This window comes from Bactrocera latifrons, unplaced genomic scaffold (assembly GCF_001853355.1).
Source record: "Bactrocera latifrons isolate USDA-ARS-PBARC rearing strain unplaced genomic scaffold, ASM185335v1 scaffold_479, whole genome shotgun sequence".
NCBI lineage: Eukaryota > Metazoa > Arthropoda > Insecta > Diptera > Tephritidae > Bactrocera > Bactrocera latifrons.
Window position 1 is genome coordinate 107,596 of NW_017537133.1, and position 19,951 is coordinate 127,546.

At 38.7% G+C, this 19,951-nt stretch overlaps 1 protein-coding gene across 2 annotated transcripts in view; it reads left to right on the top strand.

The window, feature by feature from the left end:
• The window catches only part of LOC108973426 (MOB kinase activator-like 2), a 91,227-nt gene that overhangs the window by 29,965 nt on the left and 41,311 nt on the right, over nt 1-19,951 (top strand). For both annotated transcript variants that reach the window (XM_018940683.1, XM_018940684.1), the window contains exon 2: nt 7,415-8,909. In XM_018940683.1, coding sequence (XP_018796228.1) covers nt 7,882-8,909 — 1,028 coding nt within the window. In that variant the 5' untranslated portion in view covers nt 7,415-7,881. The remainder of the gene's footprint in view (nt 1-7,414; nt 8,910-19,951) is intronic.

The window sequence follows — 19,951 nt, forward strand, 5'->3', positions numbered from 1 at the left end:
TTTTTTTTTTTTTGTTGTGCTTTTAACTATTTTTTCCGTGTAGACAGTTAGATAATAACACATAATGTGCACAAGCGTATCGCTTAAGAATGCTCACGGTGTAATTAAACAAAGACTTTGGCTTAGATTTATCGGGATTTGCCGCGTCATCCCGCGGAAACAGTACGGCGCTTTGTGTTTTGCGGCACATTTGTCACAGCTAATTAAGCCTGCTCGGCACCGCCAACAATCAGCGATATTCATCTTGGAAACATATGTTATGCGCATATGGTTTGACTTTTGCATACGCTGCTGATTCTTCTTTCTTCATTTATTTTTATGCGTAGTGGAGTGTTTGCTTTTCTACTCAAACTGATTTTCGAAAAGGTTTTTGCTCAATCCACTAGTAGGGAGAAGCGTACCAAGTAGCGATTAGACAGTTAGCTGAAGCATTACTTAGTTAATATACCCTACATAAGGTTTATTAAGTTCGGTGCGCAGTTTGTAACAGCAAGCAGGAAACATCTGAGACCTTATAAAATATATATAAATTATCARCATGACGCGCTGAGTCGATTTAACCATGTCTGCTACTCTGTCCGTATATACGCGAACCAGTCCCTCAGTTTTTGAGATACCACTCTGAAATTTCGCACACATTCATTTCTCTCTAAAAGGCTGCTCTTATGTCGGAACGCCTATATCGGCTCACTACAGCATATAGCTGCCCTACAAACTAAACCATCAAAATCGCTGCCTTGTATGAAAAACTTTTYTCCTTCAGCAGATATCCCCACGAAATTTGGCACGTTTTTTTTTCTTAAGTCGATGCTACAATATATGGAGAAATTTTCCAGATCGGACCACTGCGGACCATATAGCTGCCATACAAACTGAGTGTTAAAAGTGTATTYMTYTTRTGAAAAAYGTTTTTATTTGACGAGATAACTTCACGAAAATTTTCACAGATTATTTTCAAAGCCAACACTACAATATCCCAAAACAGATCGAACGACTATATCATATAGCTGCCATACAAATGAACCGATCAAATTCAAGTGCTTGTTTGAAATCTTTTGTTTTCGTGAAGGGTATTACTGTTTCATTGCAACCGAAGTTAATGATTTTGTTTTTATTTTTGTATACCGCTACAACACAAAAAACTAATGAAAATAAATACTAGAGAAATTTAAAAATAAACTTGCAACACTTAAATAATATTTGCGCACAGGAAACGCTTACGCCAAAGCCATTAGCAGATAAATAAATAAATATTTGTTTATTCTTAKGCGCACAATTAGCACAAACACCAATTGCAGACCGTGTCTACAAACTCAGGTGTGTTGTTGTGCTTAAGTGCGCGTGCGGTTGCGGTATAAACGAACAGCCGCTATAATTGAGCAAAACGCGGTACGAACGAGTATTAAATATAATATAGAATTGCGCATATATAGACAAATACATAGTTAATTATACATATATGCACACATATATAGTTTTATAYGTACGTACATATGTATGTATGCATATATACATAGAGTTGCAAGCGTTTTCCGCTGTTTCAATTGCAACGCCAACATTTTTATTCGCTTTAAAAGCACGCGCCGGCGGAGAATACTGCGCTTCTCTGTATACTACATATTGTACATACATGTATACACGTACATACCACAATAGTATATAACGCGCATGCCGTTAGTTTACATTATAGCCAAATTATTCTCGTACCTGCAAGCTGCAGCCACAACGCAGCGCCAGCTGCTGTGCCGCAACACTTTCATGTGCTTTATTTGATTATTTTTCTTTTGCCTTCGATTATATTTTCTTTTAATTTTTTCTTGAAACTTTGCCAAAAATATCTAACCATGGAACTTGTATGTCTACTAATAGAAAATTCCACTTGCACTTGAACTTTGCCGCACATAACCAACCAACCAACGAATACATGTGTAACTCTCTCTGTAGGTTTGAGCATGCCCTCTTTCCGCTGCCCGTACAAATACTTTCTCCGCGCCACTACACTAAAATTCGACCTCCATTCTATGCTCTTGCATTTTGTATTATTACTTTGCTGCACTTTGTTGCTAAGATTCTTTGAAGGTTGTGCAACTTTTCAATTCAAATTAATCTAAAATGCCTAGCAAGGAGAGTCGTGCGCTGTTTGCCCGGCTTAGCTCCGAATCAGCAGTCACGCGGCTTGCTGCGGCTACCGCTGCCTTCACGCGTATTGGTTTTGCCTGCTTTTGTTCGTGACTGCCATTGGCGCATCGACAGCRCAGGCATGCGACTCATCGCGCTCGTAATCGTTGTKTTTGCACGACACATTTGTRTAATGCAATAATTATTATGCTCATTATTTATTTCATAGTATTTCGGTTTGAGTCATAGCTGCAGTGGAGAAATGGTGTGATTTCTGTGATTTTTGTGAATTTTATGGGTATATCAAAGTAAGAAAGGCAAATTAAGCACGAAAATGTTTAGGCCATAACGACTTGTGTACATTACTCGTCGTTCTTTGATGTGAGTAGTGTGAAAAATTCTTAAAAAAAAAAAAAACAAAATTCGAACAAATTCTGCATGAAAGTGGTGATCAAAATTGTTTAACAGTGGTTGTCTTCGATTTGACATTTCTCTTCGCGAAAACTAATATTTTCAGTACCACAGTACAAATTATTGCAAAGCTTTAAGCTCTCAATGTTGTTTCATCCATAAAACTAGGGCAAATGCTTAGACAAAGTATCATTTTTTTATTTTACAATGTTTATCATACAATGCATATTATAGCTTTTTGCTTCTAAAATAGCTTGATATCGCTAGAAATCGCATAGGTTTCTACAAAGCTTTTGTGCTTTCGTCCTGTAATTTTTTTGTTTTTTTCATCTACATCCATTTATCTGTTAGAATTGTCATTTTCGTCACTAAAGTATATGCAAGTGATGAAATACTTTTGGAAAAAAGCTATCGAAAGTTTTAAGTTGAGCTTTCAGCTTATTTGTTAGAATCATCACACTCGTCACAAAAATATACACGAATATTTATTCACCGTTGAAAAAAAAGCTCTCAAAAGCTTGTAAGTTGAGCTTCGAGCTTATTTGTTAGATTTATCATTATCGTCACTAAAATATACACGAAAATTCTTTCACCGTTGGAAAAAAGCTCTCAAAAGCTTTATATATAGCTTTCAGCTTACTTGTTAGAATTGTCATTTTCGTCACTAAAGTATATGCAAGTGATGAAATACTTTTGGAAAAAAGCTATCGAAAGTTTTAAGTTGAGCTTTCAGCTTATTTGTTAGAATCATCACACTCGTCACAAAAATATACACGAATATTTATTCACCGTTGAAAAAAAAGCTCTCAAAAGCTTGTAAGTTGAGCTTCGAGCTTATTTGTTAGATTTATCATTATCGTCGCGTTGCGAATTTTGCCAAATTTTTTATATTATTACAGCGCATATGTCTTCTGCGTGCTCTCCTTAGTAATGAAATGATACAACTTCTGCCGTCTAGAAATCTGACAGCTGTATTTGCTTGAGAGAGCTTACATATGTGTTGGCATGAATTTTATGARCTCTTTTGCTTGCGAAGCTACTTTTTCAGACAATATTTAAAGATATTACAGTTACGTTGCTTTTTCTGGATGAAATGACAGATTTTGAATCACTTCAGGTTGCTCTTTGTCCCAGAAATGGGCCTTGTCGCTGAAAAAAATTTCGCTTGAAAACATCAGATCTTCTTGGAGCTTTTTAAAAGCCCATAAAGTAAAGTGCCGTAGCTTGGGAAGGTCCCTCGATTTCAGTTCTTGTACTTGGACCACCCGTAGGTATTACAATTACTGATCCTTTTCCGAGCCTATAACCTCGTGGAGTTTCTGAACTCGTATCCACGTATCTAATTATCCACGGAACGTTTTTTTTCTAACTTCTCAAGCCCTTCTACCCATATGTAAACTAGTATTCATTAGCCTAGTGAGAATTACATGAAACCCTTGAAAGGGAACGAAATTTGATACCTACATTTCGGCTTTCTTTTTTTAACATAACTTTACCGGCATAACATAACATAACTTTTGCCGAAAGGTCAGATAAAAATCGAGTAATGCTAATTTTGAATGATTAAAATTTAAGGCACTCTAAGTAAGGCACTGATTCGTAACAATGTACATACATACATATATAATTAACTGTATTAGTTGCCTCCAAGCCATTGACACTAAAATACCAGAAACATTTATACCTTGTCTCCTCACAGTGAAGGCGACGCTGACTTAATGATGTGAATCACTGAGTGTATAAATTAGTAACTGCCCATTTGTGGTACGTCATTGTTCTAATTTCGAGGCTTAATATTTCCATAGCCGCTGATAAAGTGACCTCTAAGTAAATACACTATAATTACATTGTAGTAAGTAAGTAGAGTATTTACTGCTTACTTCGCCTTGAAAGTTCAGCTTACTTTATCTATACCATACACAATCGTCTGTTTGTGAGTTTTGTTGTTTTCGGCTGGCACGGCGAGGCGACTTCAAGGCCCTTTATCAGCTCTGCGGCCGTGTCCGTATGTGCCAGCGGCGTCGCCGCTTGTCTACGCGCGTCTACGGTTTCGCATGCGAAGTTGATGCGTCAGTCAGTTCTCGGACAGACGGCCGCTGTCCATTGTCGCACGTAGSTTCGATGCATGTGTGTGCTCCAGCGCTTACACATGTAGTCCGTATGTAATCTTACACTTWTTAACTCGTATCACTTTTAAGACWAAAACAAAAGCAAACGCAACAAATCAGGCGAGCACTATTCGGTTTAAAGATTAAGCGTGAAAAGTACACCGATATTCTATATACACACACATACAAGATATGTGGCAGTAAGCGCATAGCCGGGCTTATGCTTATCAGCAGCTCGAACCGACCGCAAATATTTGTGCGACGTCGAGGTCGCCGCTACGCCGCCGCTGCTGATAGCGCGAKGTTGGTCAGAGATCGAGCAACAGCTGTTCCACAACGGTTTTACGCGCTCGCGCTTAAATATGTGTTTTAGTTTGCTTTGCTTTTTACTATTGCTCGCAGTGGTTTTCACACATTTTTGTTTTTTTTAATCAAGTTCGTTGTTGTAATACGCGAAAATTTCCATAATACCATCCCACCCATAAGGGGAGCGATCGCTAATGCAAGTCGGGCGACAGCTGCGCGAAATCACCYATTTCGTATGTTTAATGCTAATCAATTTCCCCAATATGGTGCGATTTAATGTGACGTTAATTTCGTGCGAATGTGTCTGATTGCGTTCAAATGGTCACACATAAATCAAAGTGGTGCGATCGAACGTGTTCAACGTTTAAGTAAAAAAAAAAAAAAACAACAACAAAAAAAATAACTAGAAAAAGTTAMCGAGTCGCTGAGCAACACATGTGGCTGGCTCATTAGTGGCTTAGTCATAAAGTCCCTTAGGTTTCAGTTTGGTTCCGGTTTGTCTTTGCGTGCTGCTCATATATTTATGTAGTTTGCGTAATCGCCACCAAAAAAAAGAAATATATATATATACATATGTATGTATATAAAAACACGAAAAAAAGCATAACTTGTTGCTGCCCAAAAACTCAACTAAATATGAAAGTAATAATAACAATTGGGGAAAAACGTTTTATTTTTCATAATTTAACAACAAAWATCTCACGCTCGGTAGGCAACAAGCGAGTACAGTTCTGAGGCGGAATCGGATGTGGTTTCATTTGAAATATTATTTTGTACTAATTTTTTAAAATTTTTTTGTTTCCTATATTTTATCAAACTGTTACAAAGCTTTAAGCTTTCAATGTGGTTTCAACGATAAAACCACGGTAAATTGGTATGCATTCCATTTAGAGCGAAGAAAACCTTGATTAAATGACTCTTTATTTTTTTTTACCTTGAAATTATAGTTAAATATTTCTAAAGTACGCTGTAGCTAATAGCCTTAATAAATCGCATCGGTTTTTGGAAACTTTTGCGCTTTCACCATATTATTTTTTACATCTACATCAAATTATCGAACATTGAGCTTCAAATTAACATTTTCGTCAATTCAAAGTTCACTCAAATTTTATAAAAGCTTTCAAACGCTCTAAAAGCATTTGAACTTTCACCGTATTAAGCTCCAAATTTTCAGTTATAATTAGCATATTCGTCAATAAAAATTCACTCAAAGTTAGAAAAAGCTTTCGAAAGCTCTAAATWGAGTTTTCAGTCAGTTCATCAAAGTTTTAGATTCTGATGCACAAATACATAATAGTTATATATTTATTGAGTTCATTGAAAATCAGTATTCAAGAGAAATCGTAAAAGTTTTCAGAAGCTTTTGGGCTTTCACCTTATTATTTTTTTCTCTACAGCATGTTATGAGCTTCAAGCTTTCTTTCTCGTATTTTCACTTTTAACATATGCGCGAAAATCCATACATTACAAAAGAAAAGCTCTGGAAAGCTTTTAATTGAGTTTTCAGTCGACCAAAACCATATTGGGTATCATACATTCTGTCGATATATTTATCCAGTCCAAAGCTTTTGTGTTTCCATCTCGCATTATGGCGGTTTTTGGAAGCTTTCGTGTTTTCATCTCATGATATATTCTTCTTCATTGAATTTTCGAATGTTGAGCTCCAAATTTTCATATATGCACGAAAATCTAATAATGGTTAGAAAAAGCTTTCGAAAGCTTTAAGTCCACACAAAATTTTTTTTCACGCTTAGATTTCTTTCTTTATTGAGTACGAAGCATCTATTCATGGTTTCAAAAAGCTGTCGAAAGCTTTTAATTGAGCTTTCAGTCGACCAAAATCATTTTTGGAAGCTCATCATAGTCGAATTCACATATTTGTATGTTGAGATTTTTATTTGTTTAACTTGTGATTTTCTCACAAAGCTCAGMTTTCGTGATTTCGCAGTTCAACTTTTGCGTTTTACCAAATTTATTCTACTTCTTATAATTGTTTTGTGTGTGATTTCGTTACAAGTGAGTGGTATGGTTCTGAGTCTTCGTATGTATGTGTTTAATACAAATTAACCGCAGTTAGTGCTAATGATATGCGTAAATACCACATTAAAACAAATRCTCGGTACCTAGTGTACCACAAAAAGCATAAAGAGTCACACGCTTTGGACCATAAAATAACGCAAGGCTATGCAGGGTACAATGGCACATACAAATAAATCAAAATACGAAACATAAATAATGAAATTAGTATAATTATTGCTTAGCTGACCTCCAGTATTGCGCTTGGTCAATGCCCGKTCTGCGGAAGGAAGTGTTGAGGTCATTGCATTCATGACTGTTTGATTGAAAGACTGATGGCTTGAATGACCTAGCAAACGCTTGGCTCGGCAATTCAACACGAATGCGTTGATTTGTTGACCCAGACGTTGGCTGGTGGCTCACAAACTAATTTTTCGTAAATTTTTCCACTTTAGTGTTTTATTTTGTTTTGGAAATTTCTGAGAGATTTCCAAGAAACATACGCCAAACGAASTATAATAATATAGTGGGAGAAATACCAATTATGCTGTTAAATAAACCAACAACAACAAGCACACGTATGTAAGCAAAACAGCAATAAAGACCACACCAAAAATAATTAATAACAAAAGTAAAGAAGAAAATAAGTTGTGAAAGAAAAATGCGCAACAAAGTAAACATTCGTCAGCAAATCAAACAAAAGTGCGCAGTAAAGTGAAATAATAACAATAACAACGAAACACATTATAAAAGCGAAGCAGCAATTATTGAACGAGCGAGTTTCCCTTACGTTGACCSTCGCACCGGCTACACAAGCCTTGTGATCCTCTTAAGAACTTGAAACTCCAACAGCCAAACCAAACCGAAACCAAAACCAACTTGAACTAACCTCTTGGCGAGGTGCCACTAAACCTTCGAAATTATGTTGAGAACGCCCACACACATCGTGGAACTGAGTACRAATACGACGAGTCCATTGCTACAGAAGTTCCACGTCGGCGCGGCTACCAACGGCACTGGCGCGGCAAACGGCTCTTCAGCCGTCGGTGTGAAGGCGAGCAGCTGTGCGGCGGCAGCAGCCGCAGCGGCAACTGCGGTGCAATATCACCAACAACAACAACAGCAAAAGCAAACGTCTAACAAATTCTTTAATGATCGGCAACAACAACAAGAGCAACACAAACAAACCACTGGCTATCGATTTCAAGCGAAGGGCATGAAAATCACCACATCATCATCCTCGGCTGCGAAAGAGCACTTAGCGAACGCAACAACAACTACAAGCACAGCACCGRCGGCTAGCACACCGATTTCGGCCGCACGCAGCCTCTTGTCGTCGACACCGTTTATTTCGTTTAAGCGTATCAAAAAATCGAAAACAACAACAACAAACAATTCAACGAGCACACGCACAAAGACGAACGGTCTGATCGCCAACGCTGTGGTGGAACACGTTTATGCGCCAGCAACGGTCGCTGCCGMTACAKTGCAGGGCCAACAGTTCGACCAGTCAGCTGACAGTAGCAGCAGCAACAACTATCACTTTTGCTGCGGCAACCAACACAATAACAACAACAATAATAACTATTTGAAGACGGAAATCGCTACGTTGACRCACGGCAACGGCACAGCGCTGGTGAAATCATCGTCGTCATCATCGAACGCATCCTCGACGGCTTCGTCAAATCATTCGGCCTTCTCCGCAACGCCGCTTACCGCTTCTGCTTCGGCGGCCAGTGTTGGCAACGCGAGCAATATCAGCTGCAGCACACAGAGCACAGCGATMTCCAGCACCAATTCGAACGCGTCCAGCGTAGCGTCGGCCACTTCGGTCGTTACTATGTCGCCAACAACACAGGCACCGACGCGAACCTCACTGTTCGATTCATGCCATCGGAAGATACGGCTCATCGGCGGCGGTCCCGTCGCCTTTCTCGGCGGACTTGTTGCGTAAGTTTTTACAAATTATTTTTATTTAAATTTTTAAGTTCTTGTAATTAAATACTATGCGGTACCTTCAGTCATTTTAATAAGTTTGTCAATCAGTGCTCAAAACGTCTGCTTTGCGAGGACTTCATAGAACATTATATACAGTGTAGCCAAGTGCCGTGTTTATATTGATTAGCTGGCAGCCTTTTCAGCAGCTTTTCTAAAAGAAACCCATCAAATTTATACTCTGCAACCCGACTTTAGAAACTGAGATAATTTGAAGAAAGTGTGAGTAATGAATATACGGTTCTTTTTTCGATTCTACCGATTCTAGACGCGTACTTCTGATTTTTCGCCCCAAATCTTAGTTTTTTAGGTTCTTAAGAGCATACGGAAGAGTATATAAATGACTGATTTCATTTATTCTGAGAACGAATTTCCGACCTTTGTATTCAATATTCAAAACTTTTGCTTTTGGAGGGCTTTGTAGGACCTTATATACAGTGGAGCCAAAATTCAGGCTTATACTGATTAGCTGGCGGTTTTGCATGACCTTGGCTGAAAGATGTTTTCAGATTTGTCGTCTTCCGCGATATTTTAATAACTGACATTATTTGAATATAGTTTGAAGTTGTAGATCTGGTTGAGGTAGCGCYGCAAGGTCCTCGGACTCTATATCTTTCTGTCATGAACTGAGCTAACCATTATGTGTTTATAGACTCGGTCGTCTTTATCAATCCTTCGGCCCTTCAGTTTTTTACAGTCTCTATGGACTCTATTGTAGAAAAAAGTTGGGCATATTTGGACTCATGTACCCATGATCATCATCAGAGTTTTACATGCGTCTGAATTTAATTTCTCAACTCTACAGCACTTACTTTAGCCTGAACARGCTCCATTAAGTTTACCACGAAGTTTATACTACCCAGACGAAAACGCGAGCGACTCCAGCTTGGCGTTACGAGCTGGATCGATTTTGTCTTGTCTGTCTGTCTGTTCCTCAGCTTTCGAGATATTGATATAAAACTTTGCAGTCGCCTTTACCTATATAAAACCCTGCTCATGTGTCGTAACCGCCGATAACGGACCACTATAACATATAGCTGCTAAACAAACTGAACAATGAAAATCAGGTTCTTGTAGGGGAAACTTTTTTATTTGACTAGATATCTTCACAAAATTTGGAACAAATTATTGTCCAAAACAGAAGTTTCTTGTYCGAAGAAATTGTTCATATCGGACCACTATTGCATACAGCTGTCACGTAAATTGATCGAACAAAGGCAAATTTTTGTATGAAAACTTTTTTGTGAAGGTCATTATAACTTTGGTGCAACCGAACTTTACGTTTTTTCTTCTTATTTTCCAAATAAGATTTTTAAAAGCTTCYCAACACTTGTCCGAAATTCCTGCTTTGCCAAGTCGACGGCTTGCATTACAAGAATTCTAAAAAAGCAGTTACATATTCAGTTTTCACAAAACACTCAGCGTCATCGCCGCTCTGTACGTGCTTCAAAGCGCTTCAAGAGTATTGCATCATATTTCAGTTGAGCTCATCAACTTTTGTCTCCAGTTTTCTTGACCTGCACTCGACGCCGTTATTTTCGTCGTCGCATATTTTGACAGTTAAGAATGTAGTTGAATAAATTATCAAACGGCTGGCTGTGTGTTGCAGCATCATTTGTCCACCTCAATGGCAAATGAGCAGAGCGACGCGTCAACGCAGACACCGTTATACTCACTCTTGTGACAGCTGTAATGCGAGAGTTCATTCATTCATTCATTTAACGTTGCTTTGAACTTTTAACTGCGCTTAAATTGCAAAGTCAAGGCATTGAACCACATACTTACAATGTGGCAACTASGTGCACACGCACCAACAAACACATGTGCGCGCTTTAAAGCGGTCAATRGGSGCGTGTGTGTGTGTGGGCAATTGTGTGGCAACCGCACCTAGCGGCGGCCTGGTAATTCAATTAAAGTTGACTGCCCCCAAAGTGCTGCCGCGCTGACGGGCTAATGGCGTTGCTGCAGCTGATGCTGCTGATTATTKTTATGCATCGCGCTTTCAGCTGACTGTGCAGGCGTATTGGAGTAGCAAAAATAATAATGAATTAAAAAAATAAATARCAAGTACTACGAGTTGCTCATGTTCAAGTGCCCGCTTTTTGTTTATTGCTGCTCTTTTGTTATTACTGTTTGAATTTTTTTTTTTGGTTTTATGCCCTGAATGGGGCATAATAAGTTAATTTTTCTTTTATTTGACAAGATATGTTCACGTAATTTAGCACGTATTACTGGCCAAGGCAGCAGTATCCTGTACGAAGAAATCGTATTGATCGGACCACCACTATACATAGCATATGGTTGACATAAAAGCTGAACGTTCAAAATCAAGTCCTAGTATGAAAACTTTTTCATTTGATGAGATATCTTTCCGAAATTTGGTATGCATTACTGTCTAAAGCAACGGTACAATATCGCCGAAAATTGTTAAGATCGCACGACTATAGCATATAGCTGCCATACAAACTGAACGATCGAAATCAAGTGCTTGTATGGAAAACTTTTTTACTTGACGAGATATCTTCACGATATTTGGGATAAATTATTGCCTAAGACAGTGGTACAATCTACGAAGAAATCTTACTGATCGGTCTGCCATAACAAATGACTACCATACAAACTGAGCGTTCAAAATCAAGTCCTAGTATGAAAAACTTTTTCATTTGACGAGCTATCTACACGAAATTTGGTATGCATTTCTGTGCAAAGCAACGGCTGTCTCTTATACACATCTAGATGTGTATAAGAGACAGGCCATAGAAACTTGAAACTTCTTGATTTGTGAAGGGTATTAAAGCTGCAATGCAAGCTAAGTTAGCATTTTTTTAAATTTTTTTTTTTTTTGTAATTTTTTATTACTTACTTTGTGCTTCATTTACTTTGGCTGGGTCTAATTACAAGTGGCGCAATGCTGCTATGCGCACTTCTTGTGAAACAGGGTGCTTGAACCGCCTCAAGGCTGTCCGAACAGGTGGTACGTGTGGCCAACTCGCCACAGTAATTTATTTARTATGCTTTTTTTTAAATCTAAAATAGCTCATTTTTAAATGATATTCATTTATTATTATTTTTGCAAATATTTTCTGTCATTACTATTGGCATTCTTAAACCATTTTTTGTTGTTGCTGCTTGTTCTTCACTCATTTTTTAAAGACACTTTAAGTCTTATGCGTTTATGACTTATGTTTCTTTGTGCCATTTTTTGCTACAACCCTCCATTGTTGTTGGTCTCGAGGCTATATGCGCCGGCTTATTGTTATTGTCTGCTTGTTTTTGTGCTTCCTGCGGTCGCGCTGCTGCCATCTGCTGTGCTCAGGCACATCTTTTGTGGTTGATTACTCATTTGTTAGCAATTGTTTGCTGTTTGCCTTGCCAGCGACTTGTGTGTGGTTGTCATCCTTTTAGCATTATTTTTTTTTTTCAAATATTTTACTCTTAAATTTACTCACCTCGGCAATGACACTTGACTTGCGCTTTTTGCTACTTTACTGCCGCGTGGTTGTTACTGTCAACCATCATACTTGCCACCAACAAGTCTGGCAAAGCGGCAAGCGTTTGTCAAGTGCAATTGGTCAGCGGCGTTGTTGTTACCRCTGTCCACTTTCCAAGTCTCACCTAGTCACCCATTAAGCCAATAGTTATTATTTCAGCGTTTTTATGTTGTTGTCTCGCGGCTCATTTGCTTACGGTTTGTTGCTAATTTTAATTGTAATTGCAATTGCCCACTTTTATGGTTTACTACCGACGACAGCGTCACTCCGCAGTTGCCGCGGGCCACTTGAAGGCTCTCTGTTGATTTAGCATTTTTCGTTTGCTAATTTCTTCTTATTTGCTCTTTTTTTGTTAACTGTTCTCTTAGTTCATTTTAAATTCCAGTTAGACGAGTCGACCTTTTTGTGGCTTAAATCACCGTCGCTATGGTTCGAACCTGTTTTGTTGCCAATTACCGCCGCACAGTAGCGAAATCTTACTTGTTTTGCTTTGTAGTAGTTGTTGTAACAAGCTAGGTTAAAATTTTTTATGCTCATCTTGTTTCCAATGCTAATTTTTTTCTACAAATCGCGCCATCTTCAGCGCGTCTTTGTATGTGGACTCGTATTTTGTTCTCTGCCTCATTAGATAAATGACTCTTCTATGTATTGCTCTACAACAAGCAGCAGCACAGTTCGAAGCACAAACTAAAAACGTTAACATTGCTGCATTTGTAGTGTCTTAATGGATTTAGAACTATACTTAGTATATAGTATATTCAGGCAATAAGACAAACTACAAGTATGGCTCATTTTACGTTTCGAGCAAATTACCAAAAACTATAATTTATGTTTGGCCATTAAGCTCATTTTAACGGTTATAACTTCCTCAATTTTTTGACGTATTCACATGAGTGCTAGCTCAAGACTTTGACAAACTAGAAATGGTTGTTTACTGTAAAGATGGCATTGAAAATTATTAGCAAACTACGTAGATCCGAAATCTGAGCTAAATACCCAAATTTGCGGCAAATGTAAATTTTTTGACACCCTATACTGTGTAATTCTTATATAGCGTTTATTTTGCGATATAATATAATTCCAAGATTTCGTTAATTTTATGAGACCCTTTAAATGTATAATTCCAATAATTCCTTGAACCCCAGTGTTGAACTGCAAACCGTACTAGGCCTCACTGATACTKTCAGAAATTGAGCTTGTAAGACAATTCCAACAGAATGAGGATGAGCAAAGGGTTTTCCCTGTTTTCCTGCACACGTCTACTAGTTCTATAGGCTTCGCGTGAGCTCAGCAAGCATTGTTCAGCAACGCGCACTTATGGGATTGCGAAAGCCTTCTGGACTAGAGTGGAACTTAAAACTTCCATTGATCTGCTAGCTCTTAACAAAGCTCACATTGCCGCAATGATAGGCGTCCTAACTGYACAMTGTCCCATTTTAACTCACGCGTTGAGGCTATAGATATTGGAGGACCCGTGTTGTCAAAGTTGCAGGAAGGAAAATCAGGTGGAAACATATAGGTACTCTCTTCTCTGCCTTCCACCTTTTGCTAGACYTTKTAGGGAATKCTACCGATTGCTTGGTGATTTCTRCGAACCCGGCRAATTGGCTTGGAATTTATATTAGTCGCCTCAATAAATTTGCTTTGCTTGGCGCTTTCTCGATATGCGACGGTCTTTTTGATCCATAAGTTAAAGTTCTGGGTATCACAACGGAAAAGCGTCTCTAGCGATACAAGTGGGACTATTGTCCACTCAAAGCGGATTAGATTAGTTTGAGTGTCTGGCCACAGCGGTATTGCCAGAARCTGTAATGCTGATGAGCTTGCTAGGACAGGTACTTCAGTCCCAATAACTATGGAATATGAACKGATAGAAGATCGAGGGTCGAGGGAACACTTTATTGTCAGTAAGGTCCACTAGGACTATAACAGTCTAAGTGTGTTCCCTCTGCAATGCTGGGGKATCAGTTATCTAATCTAACCTAACGGGATGTGAGAACATTTTACCTCTTCAAAGTACGTTGAATACGTGTAGTACGTGTTTTGGAATCGCTACTAGGAACTCAATACTGTTGCCTGAACTTCGATGTGGACAAAGTTCGGTGTGTTTAACGTGGATACCTGCTGACGATAGCCTTACCTCCTGCGCGCAAAGGTACTGCAGACCAAATCAATGTTTTGAGTAGAACTCTGAAAATGTCTGGCATTTTCAGTACCAATTGGCAGTGTTGAATGAACAYACTAACCACCGTTGTGGGTTTCAAAGGCCCTCTAAAACATCTGCCGTACTTTGGACCTGGCACGCGATTGCAATGCAACGCCAAATTCAACTGACAAATTTGGGTTTTAACCTCAACGACCACAATACTCTCCAAGGGGAGAGTCCGCATGAGCAGATTGAAGCGAACTCCAAGAGCTCCTGGTGTTAGAATTAAGTCTCCGGTCAGACCTCGTAGCCGAAACTCTTCGATGTKAACAGTAATAAATCGCATTTTAACTCCATTTTCAGCTTCCTGTAAAATTTGCAGAAATCTCTGCTGTTGTGACTATATATACTAGTTTTATTCGTTAGGCAATCATGCCACGTAATTCTCAACTGATTTATGAAATCGTAAACATCGAATAAGATTTTTCCATATAAATGAGCTCTTCGAAGCTCTCTACTGGGAAAACAATACAAAATTTTTCTTTAACTTTGTGGCATTATTTTCGCATTCTTGGTCTTTCCGAGTTCGTGGCCTTATGACATCGACTATGACTTAATAGCTTTACTGCAGTAACAACAATAACAATGACGCAACGCAYTAGACCGTTGTACATAAATCTGTACATAATGACGCGGCTGTTATAGTTTATGCCAAACTTATACATACACACAAGCACATATACAAGTTGACGCGACGTTCGAATCAATTCAATTGCTGGCATTGTACCATTTATGGCCTTTTCCTGTCTCAATATTGCCACAAACCCAAATGCGACCACTGCGAGCGCAACAACACTTCCTCTTTCATTCCACGCGGCAGGCTTCYTCCACAGCACCGCCAGCGGAWGGTTGTTGCTCAAACCCCAAACCGTTGGAGGCCGCGCTCGTCGACGGCGCTTAAGTATAAACTTTGTTCATTTATTTGCGGTTATTAAATAAGTTAAGTTTTGCCACACACACACACAACAACTACACACTCGGCGTAGAAAYAGTGTAAAAAGTGCGAAACAATTGTTAACAGCAGCAACAACAACGGAGTAAAAAACATTGCGCATAACAATAGAAATAATGGCCTGCTTTCGCAAGCGCTGCCACAGATTAGGGCGCATCCATGCAAGCGGCAACATGCAACAGCAGCACAATAACAACTGTGGCAACAGGAAGTTTATGCAGCAGCAGCCAAAGCAATAGCGATATCAAAGCCGCACGTACGAGTTCGAAGCTGTGTGTATGTGTGTATGTGTGTACTTGTGTTTGTTGTTACTTTTGCTGTTGTTTTTGTTGTTACCGTTGTRTTTTTTGTTGTTGTTTGTTAAATTGTTGCTGCCGCTATTATTATTGCGCTATTGYCGCACTTTCCATTCATGCCACATGCGAGCAGGCACACACACACACTGGCGATTATATGTTGTGGCAAGATCATTGCATGTACCGTTCGCTGTTGCTGTTGCTGCAACAWTTCATATTAATGCAGCTACTTTTTACGAATGCAGCAGCAATAATAACAACAGCAACTTTAGAAGAGCAACAACATTAACAGTAGTGCTGCAACAACAACAAAAATAACAGCATCAGAGTTGCAACAACAACCAAAACAATGCTGTAACTACAATAAAAATAACAGCTTCAGATTTGCAGCAACAACAAAAATTACAACAACACGAGAGTTGCAACAACAGCAATAGCAAAAATGCTGATTTTCTTCACTTCTTATTGTTGTTGCGTTCGTCGTGATTTTTTTTTTTTTTTTTTTTTTTTGGCTCTTTACTGCGCATGCGCCACCCCGTGCGCCGCGTCCTCTTTGCGCCCTGCGCTCTGCTGTAACCAACCCTGCACCGCCGTGGCTACCAGTTGGCTGGCTGCCGCGGCTTAATTTCTAGCGGAGCCTACAACTCTCCAACTGCTGTGCAGTCAGCGGCAGCTAACTTGGTTGCCTCTTGGCTGTGGCAATACGCCAATAACGTGACTTATTACTTTCGTAACTCATTTTGCCGGCTTTGCTGTGCCTACTTGCTATTGTTATTATAGTTACTTACTGTTTTTTGAGGTTGTTGCTTCTTTTTTTGCTGTTGTTTTTATTTATTTATATTTTTGTTGTTTCATGCAGTTGTTGCTCGAGTTTTGGTTTGTTGCACATAGTTTAATTTCGTTGCCATTGTTTTTGCCGCCTTTATTGCTGTTGTTGCCACATAACACAGTTAGCAATAGTTGGTAATTAGTTTTCTATCGGCAGCAGTCTCCCTTCCCTTARCCAGCAGCAGCAACATCGACTCTCTACTTTTTGATTTCTTTGCTTTGGCTCATACTCGAATGCTCCGCATTGTTGTAGTTGTTGTTCCTTACTTTTCTTTCYGTTTCCTGCAAAGTTTCGTCAGCCACTCAAAGTTTGCCCTCACACAGAGTTTTCTTGCGTGTTGCCAATAGTTTTTCTACATGCCACTTTTAGTTGCTGCTTGCTGCTTGTTGCTGTTGTATTTGTTGTTTCCTCAGTTGCCAGTCGGTTAGTAGCACGTTATCGGTTTTATTTGCTTTCTACACTTGAAGTTTTTACTTAATGCTTGTTTTTGTTTGCTAGTTTGGCAAAAACTTTGCTAAACTTTTCGAACACTTGTGTATCCTCGTTATGAAATCTGTAAGTCCTGCCTKTCGGTAGGTGTTAATAATGTTAATAATTGTGTAATCAATATTTCTTTGGCACATCTTGGGTGTTGAATGGCTGCAATTAAATAACGGTAGTGCTGTTGTTTTTTTGATTTCTTTCTTGTTTAAGTGGTGTTCTTGGAAATTTGTTTGCTTGAGAATGGGTTCGTTGAATTTCGAGGACACGTAGCCAAAGGGAAGGAAGGAAAGGGAGCGAAGAATACTAACTTCTGTTGCTCCGAAGCTAGAAAATTCACAAATGAAGCAGTTTTCAGATACTAAGAACTGATTTTTTTTTTTTTTTTTTTTTGGTTTGGGATGACCATCATCTTCTTCAACGACTTTTGTTTTATCTCTTCGATCGACTGAAAACGGTTTTTAGGGAGCGGCAATTTCAGTTTACGGAACAAGTAAAAAATRACACGAAGCCAAATCTATCAGTGGTCTCATGATAGGAAAATGTCGCGGGGATCAGCTACAGAGAATATTGTAGATGCGATAGCAGTTCGRGGCCCAATACAAGCATTTTTTGCCTTGTTTTTATAATTTTGTATAAACACGATGCATTATATTGTTCAAACAGCCCTTTCTTCTTCTTCAAATTGGAMATTTTTTAATCGATTTGGGTTTTTGAAGATTTCGATAATGTTTTGATAGGCTTTACTATAATTTTAATTTTGAAGATAGTCGATGAAAATTATTCCAATGCATCTCACAGTATACTATACATGCCAAAACTTTGCCAACCAGTTTGAAAATTCACTGTTTCTCGGAGCGCTCCGATTTTGGATTTCTTAAAGATTAGACTATCGTTGCTAATTACAAGTATATTTATTTCTTTATTTAAAGTACTACTGATCATTCTGAACATATTTGTTCAAGAGACTATGGATACAATACCGGTTTCGAGCCGGCGATTTTCAAGACCCATAGTCCCTAAGGCAAAATTGTTCAGTATGATCCATAACATATTTCCTGTGTACGCTAATTTATAGTAAAACAAACTTATACATATGTATGTGTCTCACCAAGCTCGTTTTGTCAGCGTGCTTTGAAGCAGCTGCTTGTTGGTTAAGCTTCAGTTGATTTGAAATTTATGCTTTCAGTGTCAAAAACTTACTTTTGAAAAGCACTTTTAATCTTTTATTGTATATTTCCAAATAAAACGATCGTGCTACCATTGCACCGATGCCTAATCACTCAACTGTTGCGAATAATCGATTACATGCCCACCAACACATACTCTCTTACAAGCGCAACGCTAAGCGCCATTATCTCACTATGGTCTGCAATTGGAAAATTTCGTTCTAGCTCGTCACAGTGTCAGCTGGTGGTCGTATAATYAGCGGAAATTTTCTGGTACATCCTCTGTCGGTTGTTTGTGTTTTTTTTTTGTTTTGTTTCGCGTTTGAGTCTCTTCTGCCGCCGCAATGCGCAGCGCTTGACTACTCTTGCGTGTTAAAGCTTTCGATTGAGGGCGGTGCTGCCACAGTTTCTCCTTCTGTGTATGTTTGTGTGTGTGTTGATTAGCATATGCGCCGGTAAACGTTACAAAATTGGTAAATGGTCAATTATAACAAGTACTAAATTGCCGATGAACCATTTGATTTGAGTTCGTGCTGCGTCATTATTTATTYATTAGCACAAGCTGTCTAATTTAGCAGCGCTTTCAACTCACCTCGCTTCAAATTTTTTACGGCTGCAGTAATTATTAGATAGATTGAAACGATTTTATCTTTTTCATAATTTTCCGCCCGTTTTTTTAATACGCTTGTAATCCGAATTGCCTACGCACTGCGGCTCAATGCGCAGTTGCACGCATTAGTTGCAACACTGGATTTCAACAGCTGCTGCTATGAGCTTACAAAAAAAAAAATATAAAAAAAGAAGACGTTAACTACGGTTCCAATGAAGCTATAATCTCCCTCACCGTTACATTTTATGCCCTACAGGGGTATAAAAGATTTTTTTCTTCTTAATTTTAAACGGTTAGTTTATATGGCAGCTACATGCTATGGTGGTGCGATATGGACGMTTTCTTCGGAGATTATAGACATGGGTTGAATAATAATCTGTGCCAAAATTCATGCCGATATCTCGTCAAATAAAAAAGTTTTCCATACAAGGGCTTCATTACGATCGTTCAGTTTGTATGACAGCTATATGCTATAGTTGTGCGATSGCAACTATTTCTTCGCAGATTGTGGAGATGATTGGGATAATAAACTGTGTCAAATTTCGTAAAGATACCTTCACAAATAAAAAATTGGAAAAAAGGACTTGTCTCCGATTGTTCGGTTTGTTGTATAGCGCAGCTGACTTCTTGTATTTTTGTTATTCTAAATCGGTCTCTGCGCTTGTTTCGCCATTTGTCACGCCGTGAGTTTCAAGAAGTTGTACAGCAAGAACACCAAAAAACCGATTGCCGCGCYTGCAACTACAATTACAACACGGCAATTATATTCAATAGCAATACCGTTGGAACGTATATTTTTTTGTCAAGAACAATGTCAGTGTCAGCTTGATGGCTTTTAGTGCAGCTTTGCTACAGAGCTTAGCGTCGTGCTATAACTTAAGCCAGCCGTATAAATTTGCAAAGTGAAACACTGTGACATACATTTAACTATCGTTTTAAGTTTTTTTATTTTTTTAACTTTTTT